Source organism: Heloderma suspectum, chromosome 4 (genome assembly GCF_057233095.1).
Source record: "Heloderma suspectum isolate Gila_16-S chromosome 4, 16-S_ref, whole genome shotgun sequence".
Taxonomy (NCBI): Eukaryota; Metazoa; Chordata; class Lepidosauria; order Squamata; family Helodermatidae; genus Heloderma; species Heloderma suspectum.
The window spans coordinates 242,725,243-242,739,710 of NC_139461.1; the positions used below are offsets into that span (position 1 = coordinate 242,725,243).

The 14,468-nt window shown below is 44.1% G+C and overlaps 1 protein-coding gene across 2 annotated transcripts in view; it reads left to right on the forward strand.

Annotated features, from left to right (window-relative positions):
- ITPR3 (inositol 1,4,5-trisphosphate receptor type 3) overlaps positions 1-14,468 on the forward strand; it is a 154,699-nt gene that overhangs the window by 39,624 nt on the left and 100,607 nt on the right. For both annotated transcript variants that reach the window (XM_084853000.1, XM_084853001.1), the window contains exon 2: positions 3,597-3,667. In XM_084853000.1, the coding sequence (XP_084709126.1) occupies positions 3,597-3,667 (71 nt within the window). The remainder of the gene's footprint in view (positions 1-3,596; positions 3,668-14,468) is intronic.

Here is a 14,468-nt window from a genome sequence, read left to right on the forward strand (position 1 = left end):
TGAATGTGGGGGTAATTGAAGTCGCCCGTTATTACCACACTTCCTTGTTTGGAGGCCTCCCTGATTTCATTTTCCATCTCAAGGTCACTCCGAGCTCCGAGCATGTTCCTGGCACTAAATTAGCTTTGGAATCTAGTATTGTCACCCACAGTGCTTCTGTGGAAGAGCCTACCCCTTTTAGGTGTTCTGCTTGATGCTATGCCCTCTTTGACGTACAGGGCAGCACCTCCCCCAGTACGCCCTTCCCTGCCCTTCCTACAAAGTTTATATCCAGAGATGACCGTACCCCACTGGTTCTCTCTGCTCCACCAGGTTTTTGTAATGCCCCCTATATCCAGGTTTTTCTTTAAAATCAAGCACTCCAACTCTCCCATTTTGGCTCAGAGGCTTCTAGCATTTGCATAAAAACACGTATACATGGTGTCCCTCCCCAGATGCCTCTGGCATGTGCATCTTTTGCTATGGGACATTGGCCCCTTTGATTGGCTATTATGTTCTACTATGTACTCCTGGCCTATTTCCTCCCCTTCTACATCTGGGCAGTCAAAAACATTAATCTTTATCCCCTTGGGATGATTTAACCTGAACTGGATGCTTCCCAGCTTCTGCGCCTCTGATCTACTATTGGTCTCTGTTGATTTCTGTTGACAGTTTTCTGAGCTGTGTTGCAACTGGAGGCATACATGCCAAAATACATTGAGGAGTTCTGTTTTTTTAAATACTGAAGGTTGATGGCAAGTTACCAAACCGCCTACCTCATTAATATAGTGCAAAGAGATTCTGTTGACAAACAGGAAATAACTTTTTAATTGCACATAATGTTTATGTATTAAATACTGTTGCCTAGACAGATCGAATGAGTTCTTGAGTAGTGACACGAGGGAGAGGCTATAATTCAGGGGTAGACGGATTCATGCTTTCTGTAAAGAAGGTCCCAGGTTCAACACTTGGCATCACCAGTTAAATGGATCTTGTGGAACAGGCTGGGGAAAGACCTGGCGAAAGGCAGCTTTATATGTTCACACTCGGATACCCACTGAGTTCCTATGTGAGTTTTTTCCAAAGTGGAGAAAGAGTACATACAGAGACCATCAACCTGTTCAGCATTAAGGATCATACTGAAAATTTATCATAACCAGGGAAAGCTTTCATATCTAACACTGCGATCCAAGTAATATATTTCAGAGGAATCATGAATGATCATGCAAAAGCCTGCCCCTTGATATTCTAACATTTACATTTCATCAGCCCCCTCTATCAAAGTGCGTTTTAGCTCCAGAGTTTCTAAAGTGGCTTGCTATATCTGGACCTGCAGATGACAGCAGGAGTAAATTGGTGCGCATGTGAATCTGGCAAGCATGGTTTGGGGTATTAATGCCAACTTGCTAAGTATTGTAATTACCATTATTTTATTTATATGATAAAAGTTTAGAATTACTGTAATCAACTTAAATGGTAACATGATGAGTGCTTGGAAGCATCTAGTACTGAGTTCTGGCAAACTGTGTTCTGGGAACCTGAGGTTCTGCAGAAACTTATTGGAGACTCTATTATGAGAGGATGGATAATGGCAATCAAGATGCCCAAAAGATAGCTTGTCCACTATTAATGACCTTACCCTGTAATGGGCTGTTGCAGAGCTATGCTGGACATGTTGTAGAGTATGTTCTGTTTGCATAGATCAATGTAAAAAGGGTTCCCTTGGAGTACACAGTTTGAACTGCACTGATCTAGTGTTTATACTGAATGTATTGAGGGCCTTTGTGGCATCAGAGCGGATCAGGCATCAAAAGTGGCAGAGCATTAGAGAGAAGTCAAGAGAGAGAGAGGCTTAATTCACAGGTAACATTCCTGATAGTTTGGAAGATTGGAAGTTTTCTGTGAGCTTGTTTGCTTCTTCTTCCCCCTCTTCATCCCCTTGCACATTGGATTCTCGATCCCTTCCATACTTTGGAATAATGTTTTCTGTGACATAAGTATTGGACAAACTATGGTTAGAGCAAACCAGGATTGTCTCCAAACCATGATTTCCAAATTCACTTCAAAACATGGTTTCAAACAATGGATTTGGGTTTAAGCTGTGATTTGTGCTAACCATCGTCTGTCCGATTAATGGCAACTAAGTTTATCCTAAAATATAGAAGAAAGGGAGGATACATTAATGAGAGGGGAGGAGAGGACATGACAACCCACAACATGTTCCTGAACATCCAAACCATAGATTGAGAATGTGACATGAATTGAATTATAGAAGTGGCAGAATAGAGCGGAGGTTTAGAGATGTGAAGGCTTGGAAAAAATCTGGAAAAAATAGAACCCCCCAACAAAATATTATTAAAAGCCACATTTTTTCCCCAGGGACTATTTTTCTTCCTTCCAAAATAACTGGGAAAAACAGGGGTCGGGGGGGGGGAGGGGGCTTTTTCCAGGTTTTTTTTTTCCTGGGCCTTAACATCTCTGTGGAGGTTTTATGACAGCCCTATCCCATCATCTGGACAATCCTGTATCTAGTAAATAACAATGACTGTAATTTCCAACATGAAACCCCCCAAATGTAATTCTTAGGATGTTTTGGAAATGATTATGCTGAATAGGGGTGTCAGTTGACACTTAAAATGGAAGTATTTGCTTTTGAATATATGTGCTGCCAGAAAGATGTTACACCAAATTTGTGTATTTTGAGTGACTCGGGCCTAGCATGGCTAATCCCAGATGTTCAAAATCATGAATCAGCCTCCTCAAAGTCTTCAGATTAGCCTAAATATCATTTTGAAATGTCAACATGTAATATATTTTTTAGGCTTTTGCATTAGTTGCTTATTTTAGAACCTCTTGGCAGAAGATAATCACATTTTCGAGTTTAGCTCCACTACTACAAGATTTTAAAAGTTATTTTTATTTATTTCATAGGAGAGGAAATTTGTATTTATTTTTAAAAGCATACTAGATCCATGAGCTATATATTTCCCACATTTCAGTGTAAGCAACCATTTGGCCTGGTTAACTCCTTAACACAACAGTTAAGAAAATATGTCCACCTGAAATGTTCAGTGTTTAAAACCACAAGAGTTTACAATTTCTTGCAGGTCCTGGCTGGATCTGCATCAATAGATGTACTCTTGTGATCTACAGAAGATTTACCCACCCACCCCTGAGATGTCCAGTTACTTGGGCACCCAAAAAATGTGATACTGGTGTACAGGATAACATCTTGATGGTGTCTCCCCCAAATTTGGGACTAGTTCTAGAAAGCTGAATTATTAAGGGTGTACTCCTATGTATGTTTAGGCAGAAAAAATCTTACAACTTCAACCATTCCCCAGCCAGCAAAGCTGGCTGAGGAACACTGGGAGTTGTAGGACTTTTGCACCCTAAGTTGCATTTGTCAAGGCTGGAAAAATAATTCAAAACAGGAAGTCATCCTCTCCTCTCCTCTCCTCTCCTCTCCTCTCCTCTCCTCTCCTCTCCTCAACAACGCTTGCTAAATAAAATGGAACAGAGAGACAGTAAAGCATAGATCTTTTGGTATGACCACAGAAATCACTGTATATCAAAGCAAAATAATACAATTGAATATTTTCTTGCTTGTTTTTCAGGCTGGTGGATGATCGGTGTGTGGTGGAACCTGCAGCTGGTGATCTGGATAATCCACCCAAGAAGTTTCGAGGTAGAAAATCAAGCAGTAAACTCAGATTTCTTTGGGGGGGCCTGCTGCTGCTTTAGATTCCCTAGAAATAATTATTTTTGGTTTATATACTGGCATGTAGTTTGCTTTACCAGTTGTCACTGGTAAAACACAGCTGTCACTGTTACAAGTTTTTATTTTTATTTATTTATTAAATTTATTAATCTCCCATCTGGCTGGCCACCCAGCCACTACAAGTCTTGCACCATTGGTACTGATTTGGTTATGCTAGCCTAGAGGAAAGGCTGCTGTTGTGTGAACTATGGAACTTTATCAGGGCTGATGAACTGAAGATGAAACATGTTGTTTCAGACTTGTTATTCAGTTTGGCAAGTTCAGCCTTACACTGTTTGAGAATGTCTGTGAAATCTGATTGTGTTTGAATTCTTTCTCTAGTTCACAAGTACTCAGTATATCAGGAAACCCTTTCAGGGTTGAAATGCAGGGTATAAATATATGTAAACAAATAAAAATAGATGGTCAACCCTGACCAGGGTTCACTGTGTATTCTAGATCTAATCTAACTTTAGATGAAGTGGATTGTGACTATTACAAATGGGAAGTATAGCTGGCAATTTATTTACACTGCTGTGGAATGGAGATGAGGGGGAGGGGGTAAACAGGCGATGGCACCTAAGAGACTATAAGCGGGTTGCATGTCATGCGAACCCACCCTGCGAATAAGCTACAGTTGGTCGGTTGTTCATGGAACAACCCACAGTACGCCTGACAGCCTATGGGGCTTGACGTGGGTTGTTCTCCCCCTCCTTCCCACTCAGTCCTCCAGCTGGGTCCCAGGGGACTTTGCAGCTGAACCCATCTTGTCTGCGGTTCCCTGACAGTTCTTTTTAAAAAACACCCTGAGAAGGTGGCTGAATGGGATGGAACGAATGGGGCCCCATTGGAGTGGGTGGGGTGGGTGTAAGTATCGCTGGTGCTGGTGCCCCATTCTGCCACCTCTAAGGGTTTTTTTTTTAAACCCTGTAGGGAATATTTGCACACTTTTGGTGACTGGGAAATGTAAGCAAATTTAATGGCTGGGAAGTAAATGAAAGTGAAATTTGCACAAATTTAAGGGCTGAGAAGTAAATGGAAGGGAAACTTATGCACCTGCATTAACTATTCCATTACTGCAAGTGCACAAATTTTGCTTCCATTTACTTCCCAGCCATTACATTTGTGCAAATTTCATCTTCATTTACTCCCCAGCTATTAAATTTGCATACATTTCTGCATTTTTAAAACAAAAAATGTCAGGAAACCGCAGTAGCTGCAGCAGTAAGTGCTCCGAAAAGAAGCTGCGAAAAGCTGAGGGTGGGTTAATAGCTCCCCTTTCTGGAGTAGCTGGAGACTCAGGCAAGTGTCGAAAAGGTGGAAGGCACTGAAAAGTGTCAGCTCAGCGCTGAAAAGCGAGAGGACCACATTGCCGCAGGGGAGATATTGTTCCCACTTCTTGTGGTGCACTTACTCCTTCGGCTTCCCCAGCCACGCACCCATTTTCAGTGCTTCTGGCTTGCGCTACCAGGTCCTTCCTTTCCCTTAGTATTATTTCTTCCCTAGTCCTTTGTAAGTGTGTGCAAATTATTCCGTAGGCAACCTGATCTTGTCAATTTCCCCATATGTCACCTACTCCACTTCAGTGCTCCCTTTGAGAGCTGAAACATACAAGGAAATCGACCAGTCAAGACAACACATGTCTGACAGCCTTAAGAGTGCACTTGCGCACTTGTGAAACACTGACAAAATAATAATAATTATGACCCCAATTGCACATTTTAAAATTTAATTGTTTAAAAAGCCAGGGAATGAGTGTCAGTTCCTCCTAAGTGCTGTTTCGGCATCAGTGGAGGGGCAGTCACTGGTGAGATCATATAAAGTGAGCGGCATTGGCTTTTTTGCCGCTCTTGCCAAGTGGCTCTGTAACTGATCATGGCAACCTATGATAAAAGTGGTTTCCTGGGTTTGGATGACACAACAACCCATCATGGGCAAGAACAACCCTACAACAAACCATGGGTTCTTTGTGTGGCTTGTTCCCCCAAAATAAGCCACCCTGGGGAAAATGCTCTGGGTTTGGACGACACGACAACTCACCATGGCTGGCTGCCCATGGTGGGTTGTTGTGCGAATCCACTCTATTGTTGCAGTCCTTCACTGGGCATGAATGGAGCAGGACTCTCATAAGAACCCAGTTTAATCATAAAATAATAGCACTTCCGAGTGTTCAGAGTGCTTTGTAGGCAGCATCTAGTTGTAATCCTTACAACAATCCTTACTTGTAAGGTAAGTCAGTATGATTATCCTCCATTTTGCAAAGTGGGGGGACAGAGGCTGAGAGAGAGTGCCTTGCCCAGGACTACCTACTGACGTCACTGCCAGAGGTGAGGTTCAAATCAGGGATTTCCGGATTCATAGCTCTGTCTCTTAGCCTCTGTGCTACTCCAGCTGACTTCTGTGCCATCCATTGATCTATCCCCAGTTAGCTTACAAGTTAGAAGTGATGGCCTTGTAAGTCTCTTCCAACCCTACTCTTCTATGACTATTCTATGATTCTAAGTAGAGGTGGCAGAGGTAGCACAGGTCGGGCACCTAAGGAATATGGATGGGTGACTAAGCTTTGTGTAAGTTATCTCGGATATTCTTCTTCTTCTTCGAATTTATATACCACTTTCCACAAAGATATCAAAGCGGTGAGAACATAAAATACAATGGCATAAAAGCAAAAATAAATATAACAATAAAAACAACACAATACAAATTAATCAGCAATAAAAACCACACACTTTACTGTGTGGTCCAAACCATAGCTGGCTGGGTCACAATTCAGGGAAAGCCTGTGTAAAGAGACGAGTTTTAAGAAGATGTCTGAATGTTAGAACTGTGGGGCCCTGTCTAATGTCACATGGTAAAGTGCTCCAGAGGCTGGGTGCTGCAACACTAAATGCTCTCCTGCAAGTGCTCCTGAGGCAAATCTTAGGAGCATGTCACCCCCTCAGAAGTGCTCCCTCTGATGATCACAGAGATCAAGCAGGGATGTGAGGGGTGAGGCGGCCCCTGAGGTAACCTGGCCCCAAGTTATGTATGTGTGTATATATGTATGTATGTATTTCATTTCTATACCGCCCAATAGCCGAAGCTCTCTGGGTGGTTCACAAAAATTAAAACCAAAAAGGTTTTAGGGCTTTATATGTTAACAACACCTTGAACTTGGCCCGGTAGCTTATTGGCAGCCAGTGCAGTTCTATTAGCAAGGGTGTAGCTTGCTCTCAGAAGGAGACCCCAGTTAGCAGCCTTGTGCTGCATTCTGTACCAGCTGCAGCTTCTGGACCAAACCCAACATAGCCCCACATAGAGCGCATTGCAATAATCCAACCTTGAGGTTACCAATGCCTGTACTGCTATGGCTAAACTGCCATGGTCCAGGTACGGCCGTAGTTGGCATGCCAGCCGAAGCTGGTAAAATGCACTCCTAGGGATTGAAGCCTAGGCACTGAAGCCTGTTTCCTCCCTCCCAGCTGAGCAGAGCAGAGGAAGCTGCTCCAGCTGGTCTAGGGACTATAGAAGCATGCAAGCTCCCAGAGAGCGAGCAAGCAGAGCAAGCAAAAAGGGGGAGCAAACAGAAGTTGATCAGGGGGGTTGCAGTGGAAGAAGAGACAAAGGAGACAAAGGCAAAGAGGTAAGTGGGCTGGAGGAAGCTCAGGGGGCTGTGCCCTTTGCCTTCTGAGTGGCTGTGAGCTCACCAGTTGCTCCTGAGAGCTCCAACTGAATTGGGTGTGTGTGGCCTGAGAACTCCCAGCAGCTGTGTGGGCAGGAAGTCTCAGTTTGTTTCCCACCTCCCAGATGAGCAGAGCAGAGCAGAGCAGAGCAGAGGAAGCTGCTCCAGCTGGTCTAGGGACTACAGAAGCAAGCAAGCTCCCAGAGAGCGAGCGACCAGAGCGAGTGAACAGGGGGAGCAAACAGGAGTTGGCCAGGGGAGGTCAAGGGGGAGGCCCCTAACATTTTTTAAAAAACATTTTTTTTATTTGTCTTGTAACACACACTTCCATACCAGTGGGATTCTGTTTTTAACCTCCAGTGAGTAAGGGCCAGGCACAGGCTACTCTAGAACAATCAGAAAGCTACAAACAAAAAGGGAAAAGAGACTATGGAAGGACAAGACTCTCCAGTGGTGGTGACTTGCAAGGTCTGTGCCATGTTTGTTTTCTTGCCAGAGAACAACATGGCCTACACCTGCAACAAGTGCAAGATGATCACGCTGCTGGAAGAAAAAGTAAGAGGACTGGAGTGGTGACTGTCAACCCTCCAGGAAATAAGAGAACATGAAGAGTTCTTGGACAGAACGGTGGGACTACAGCAGCAAAGTGAAGTAAAGGAGCTAGAAGAGCAACAGCAAGCTGAGGCAGAAGAGGAAACTGCTGAGGTGAGGAAAAATGAAGTAGAGGATACTCCTTGGAAAGGGGTGACAGTTAGGAGCAGAAGAACTAGAAGCCACTGTGCACCAGTGGAGGCAGTGGAACTAGGGAACCATTTCCAAGTACTTGAGGATAAGACTGGAGGACAGCCTGAAGCAGAACAATTACAGGGGAACCTGCTTGAGAGCGAGCAAGAGGCTGAAGGTCAGTCAAGCAGAGGCGATGAAACCAAGGCCTACAACAACAAGAAGAGAAGAGCAGTAGTAGTGGGAGACTCCTTGCTGCATGGGACTGAAACCCAAGTATGTCACAAAGACCCGTGGACTCACCAGGTATGCTGTCTCCCTCCTGGGAGAATGGATTAGAGATGTGACTGAAGGGTTGCCTGCACTCATAAAGCCCACTGACAGGTATCCCTTTCTTCTCATCCACGTGGGAACAAATGATACCAAGCAGAGCTACGAAGAAATCATGTCAGACTTTGAAGCTTTGGGAAGGAAACTTTGGGACCCAGATAGTTTTCTCATCCATCCTTCCAATAGTTAGAAAAGGGATAGAAAGGGAAAGAAAAATACTCTGGGTGAATGACTGGCTACGAAGGTGGTGCTGATGAGAGAGATTTGGATTCTAGGACGACGGGCTATACTTCCTGCAAGATGGACTGTTGGCAAGGGACGGGTTGCACCTCACAAAGGATGGGAAGAATGTGTTTGGCCACAGCATGAAGAACTTTCTCAGAAGGGCTTTAAACTGAATGCTACGGGGAAGGGAGATGTAAAGTTGAGGGTAACAATGGACGTAGGTGCATGCACTGCAACAGAGAGAACAGCTCTAATAGTGCCCAATAATAGTCTTCACAACCATGTAGGAAGAAAGCCAGACCATGAAGCACATGGTCTTCGATGTCTATATATTAATGCCCAGAGTGTGGGAAACAAACAGAACAAACCTGAACTCTTAATACAAGAGAGAAATTATGACTTGATAGGTGTAACTGAGACTTGGTGGGATGACTCTCATGACATACAGCAATTGAAGGATATACCTTGTTCAAAAAGAACAGGCGGAATAGAAAGGAAGGTGGGGTTGCACTATATGTGAAAAATACATATCTCTGCACAGAAATACAGGAGGATGAGCTTGGTAGCCCCATCGAGAGCATCTGGGTTAAAATAAATGGAGCAAAGAATAAAAGGAACATGGTGGTCGGAGTCTACTACCAGCCACCCAATCAAGGAGAAGACGAGGATGAAACTTTTGAAAAGCAAATAGCCAGTGTTTCTAGGAAGCATGATGTAGTAGTAATGGGGGACTTCAGTTTCCCCGATATTTGTTGGGAGACAAATTCTGCAAAACATGGCTCCTCCAGGAAATTCCTGACTTGTGTGGCGGTAACTTCCTCCTACAAAAAGTAGAGGAAGGAACTAGAAGATTGGCTATCCTTGACTTGAACCTAACCAACAGAGATGACTTAGTGGGTAAAGTAGCAGTTACAGGAACTCTGGGGGAAAGTGACCATGTTATACTTGAGTTCTTGGTTCTAAAGGAAGCAAAAGCCGAGTGTAGCCAAACGCGTACCCTGGATTTTAGGAAAGCTGGTCTTAATAAACTCAGAACAATGATAAGTAAGGTCCCATGTCAAGCAACTCTAATGAGAAAAGGAGTCCAAGATGGGTGGGGGGGTATGAAAAAGAAAATTCTCAAGGCACAATTACAAACAATTCCAACAAGGAGAAAAGGAGGAAGACAACAGAAGAAGCCAATGTGGCTTCACAAAAAGCTTAGAGATGACCTGAAAACAAAAAAGGAAACATATAGGAAGTGAAAGGAAGGCCAAACAACAAAGGAAGCGTACAGGCAGGTAGCACAGAATTGCAGGGATGGTGTCAGGAAGGCTAAAGCTTTGAACGAGCTGAGGTTAGCAAGGGATGCTAAAAGCAACAAAAAAGCTTTCTTCAGCTACTTGCATAGTAAAAGACAGAGGGAAGAAATGGTGGTTCAGCTATTAAATAAGGATGGCAAAATGATAACAGATGACAATGAAAAGGCAGAAGTGCTCAATTCCTACTTTGGCTCAGTCTTCTCCCAAAAGAGGGTCTATGATTCCCCTGGCAAAGGCGAAGTACAGGCTGAAGTGGCAGGATTGCAGCTTGAGATCGATAGGCATATGGTCAAGGAACACCTAATGACTGTGAATGAGTTCAGATCTCCAGGTCCAGATGAACTGCACCCTAGAGTAATAAAGGAACTGGCAGAAGAACTCTCAGAACCACTGTCTATTATCTTCGAGAAATCATGGAGGATGGGTGATGTGCCAGATGACTGGAGGAGGGCTAATGTCCCTATCTTCAAAAAGGGTAAAAAGGAGGAACCTGGGAACTACAGAACTGACATCAATCTGACATCAATCCCTTTGAAAGTTCTGGAGCAGATGATAAAGCAATGCATTTGTAAGCACCTTGAAAACAATGCAGTGATTACTGAAAGCCAACATGGATTTGTCAAGAACAAATCCTGCCAGACGAATCTGATCCCATGTTTGGATCAGGTCACCTCCCTTGGGGACTGTGGGAATGCTGTGGGCATAATATACCTCGACTTCAGCAAAGCTTTCGACAAAGTGCCCCATGATATCCTGATGAGCAAACTAGCTCAAAGTGGGCTCAATGAAACAATGACCAGGTGGATCCACGGTTGGCTACAGAATCGGAATCAAAATTGGGCGGGATAGCTAATACCTTGGAAGACAGAAACAAAATTCAAAGTGATCTTGATAGATTGGAGCGCTGGGCAGAAAACAACAGAATGAAATTTAACAGGGATAAATGCCAAGTTCTGCACCTAGGAAAAAGAAACTAAACACACAGTTCCAAGATGGGGGATACGTGGCTCAACAACACTACAAGCGACAAGGATCTTGGAATTGTTGTTGATCACAAGCTGAATATGAGCCAACAATGTGATGTGGCTGCAAAAAAGGCAAATGCTCTTTTGGGCTGCATTACTAGAAGCATAGCTTCCAAATTCTGGGAAGTACTAGTTCCCCTCTTCTCCGTACTGGTTAGGCCTGATCTGGAGTACTGTGTCCAGTTCTGGGCACCTCACTTTAAGAAGGATGCAGACAAACTGAAGAGGGTTCAGAGGAGGGCAACAAATATGATCAGGGGACTGGAAACAAAGCCCTATGGGGAGAGACTGAAAGAACTGGGCATGTTTAGCCTTGAGAAGAGAAGACTGAGGGAAGATAGGATAGTGCTCTTCAAGTACTTGAAAGGTTGTCCCATAGAGGAAGGCCAGGATCTCTTCTCGATCATCCCAGAGTGCAGAACACAGAATCATGGGCTCATGTTACAGGAAGCCTGATTCTCACTGTTAGAGCAACATGACAACGGAACCAGTTACCTAGGGAGGTGCTGGGCTCCCACACTCTGGGGGCATTGAAGATGAGCCTGGACAGCCATCTGTCAGAGATGCTCTGACTTGGATTCCTGCACTGAGCAGGGGGTTGGACTCGATGGTCTTATAGGCTCCTTCCAACCCTACTATTCTATGATTCTATGAAGCCACCTGAGTCTGAAATGGCAAGGATGAATCCTGGAATACCCTCGAACTACGCATGTGTTCCTTCAGGAGAAGTGTAACCCCATCCCCAACAGGCAATTTATTTATTTATTTATTTATTGCATTTATACCCTGCCTTTCTCCCTCTCGCAAGGAACTCAAGGCGGCTTACATTATCCTCCTCCTCACCGTTGTATCCTCACAACAACAACCCTGTGAGGTAGGTTGGGCTGAGAGTCTGTGACTGGCCCAAAGTCACCCAGTGAGCTTCCATGGCCAAGTGGGGACTAGAACCCGGATCTCCCGGCTCCCAGTCCGTCACTCTCACCACTACACTACACTGAACTCACTGGCTACAATTGACTTATTTCCCAGACTTATGGCCACCCACCCACACACAGTGCATCCATCTTGCCAGGATTCAAGCTCACTTTATTGGCCCTCATCCAGCCCACCACTCATCCAGTCATCCAAAAGACTGGATTTTTGTCTTTGCTGTGGTGCTGCATGAGCTCTGTTAACTTATTGGCAGCAAATCAGTTGCCCTGTGAATTTAATCAGCCATTAAATCAGAAGCTTGGTGGAAAAGTAGGGGAGAATGTAGGATGCATAGTTGGGAAGGTAAAATTAATCTATTATACTTCAGCTTGAGAAACATTCCCCCAGGGCTATTGGTGGAGTGTCTCTTTCTCACCTTATAATGGATGTTCTCACCTGAACATCCACGGAAACAGACTCACAGGTGTGGCCTACAGGAGAATTGCTTTGTCTGTCGCTCCCAATCTGCATGGGGATTTAGGGGAATCTTCTTTAAGGGAAACCATGTTTTCTGCCCAGCCTTTCCTCCTTCATTTCTTTGGCAGCTATTATCACATGATGTGTTGTCCCCCACCACACCCTGTATCTAACAGTACTTGCTTAAACATAAGGGTTTTTTTGTTTGTTTTCGTTTTACTTCATCTTACAGGCTGCAAACAAATTCAGAGCCACCTCCCGCTAGTTGCTGCACATAGTGAGAGGCAGCCCCACCCAAGAACAACAGATAATCTGAAAGAAAAGCTAAACAGAGCACAGGATTATGGAACCAAAGTCTACCAAGACTTGGATCCCAAGAGGTATTTAGGATGGAGCAGGTTATCTGCAGCTCCAGCACAACATCACAAATTATATATGAACACTAAGGACAGATATGTCACTGCAAATATTTAGGATAGAGGAGTTCCGTCTTGCCCAAGCTTAATTATGGAATTGTCAGAGATGGTGGCCTGGAGGGATGCAGGCAGCACACGGAGAATCAAGCGGTGAGAAGCAATCAGACTGAGGAGCCAGGCCTGGGTCAATAGTTTTATAGGGCCAGATGTACTGTGGCTACATGTGAATTGCCAAAAAAGAGGACACACATCACCAAAAAAGAGGGCACTAATTCGCACAAAATTTACCCATGCTAATTTATATGTATATATACAGATTTAGAAATTATTATTATAATTTAAGTAGAAATACAGTAATTTCAGCATAGTGTGAAAGACCAGGTAACCCCTCTGCCTTGCTAAGTGTGCTGTCCAGGTGCTGCCGATGGGCAACTTCAAAGCCCAGCTTATCCTTCTAATGGGTCTTTAACTTCAACCCTGACTTGGACTGGATAGCCTTTCAAATAGAGGATGCCTTCAAAATAGAGGACAGTTCTCTGGCAGCCCTTCAAATAGAGGACTGCCCTCTGTAAAATGGCCACTCTGTGAGCCTTTGGGCTCTTTGTGTCACCTGATCCCTGCTGGTTGGAAGCTGCTGTACTTCTGGCCAACTGCTATGGTGATGCTGCAGTGCTGCAAAGATTAGGCTAGTAGTTTCTCTGCTTGCAAGCTAACACGGGGATGCAGGGAGTAAGGCAGCCGGGCCTTGCCACTACAGTCCTTTGTTTCATTACACTTGAGGCCTTACAGGAATCAATTTCAGAGTAATAAATGGAATTAACATTTTCTAAATATGCCTAATGGACTTCCATTACCTTTGGGAAACCTAAAGTGTAATCTTATGCATGTCTACTTGGAAGAAAGTCACACTGAATTCAGTGGGGCTTACTCCAAAGTAAGTGTGCTTAAAGTTGCAGCCCTAAACTCACTATTTTGAGGAGTACCACCTGGCCCATAGTCAGATATTTTATTGGAGAGTGGGTGCTAGAGGTGTATTGGAAGGGAAATAGTAAATGTGAAACAGCAAAAACTTACATACAAGTAGTCTGTGGTTGCTTTCACACTCATCCTTTTCTCTGGGATTGCCACTGTTTAATCATTCACTTTTTATGGAGGATCCAGATGATGCTGTTGCCAGATGATTGCATTTACATGTTCTCATGTATTTTTTCAGGCCTGATTTGTGGTGATGATGTGTTGTTGCTGCTGCTGCTGCTGCAATGAAACACAATTGCGGTGCCTGTGTGGGCAAGGAAAGTGCTGTTGAGGCTTTTCAATGCTCCTCTGAGTTTAATTAAAAGCTTCCTGTTTGCAAGTTTTGCCCGTTTTATTGGGCCGATTTGCACGATCGAACAGCGCACCATGGCTTATTTAAATAAGCCACAGTGCACTGATTGATCATGCGAATTGAACCAATAAAATGGTCAAAACTTGCAGACAGGAAGCTTTTAATTAAACATGTGTGCAGGTCACCATTTTGAATATTCACTGCCCAGTTGCGGTTTGAGGTGTCATGCAAACCACAAGGCAGCAGAGATTGTATGAAGGTTAAACAAGCCTTGCATAGCCCATGGCCTGTTTTAGGGTTAAGCGAGGGTTACTTAACCCTCACACAACCGC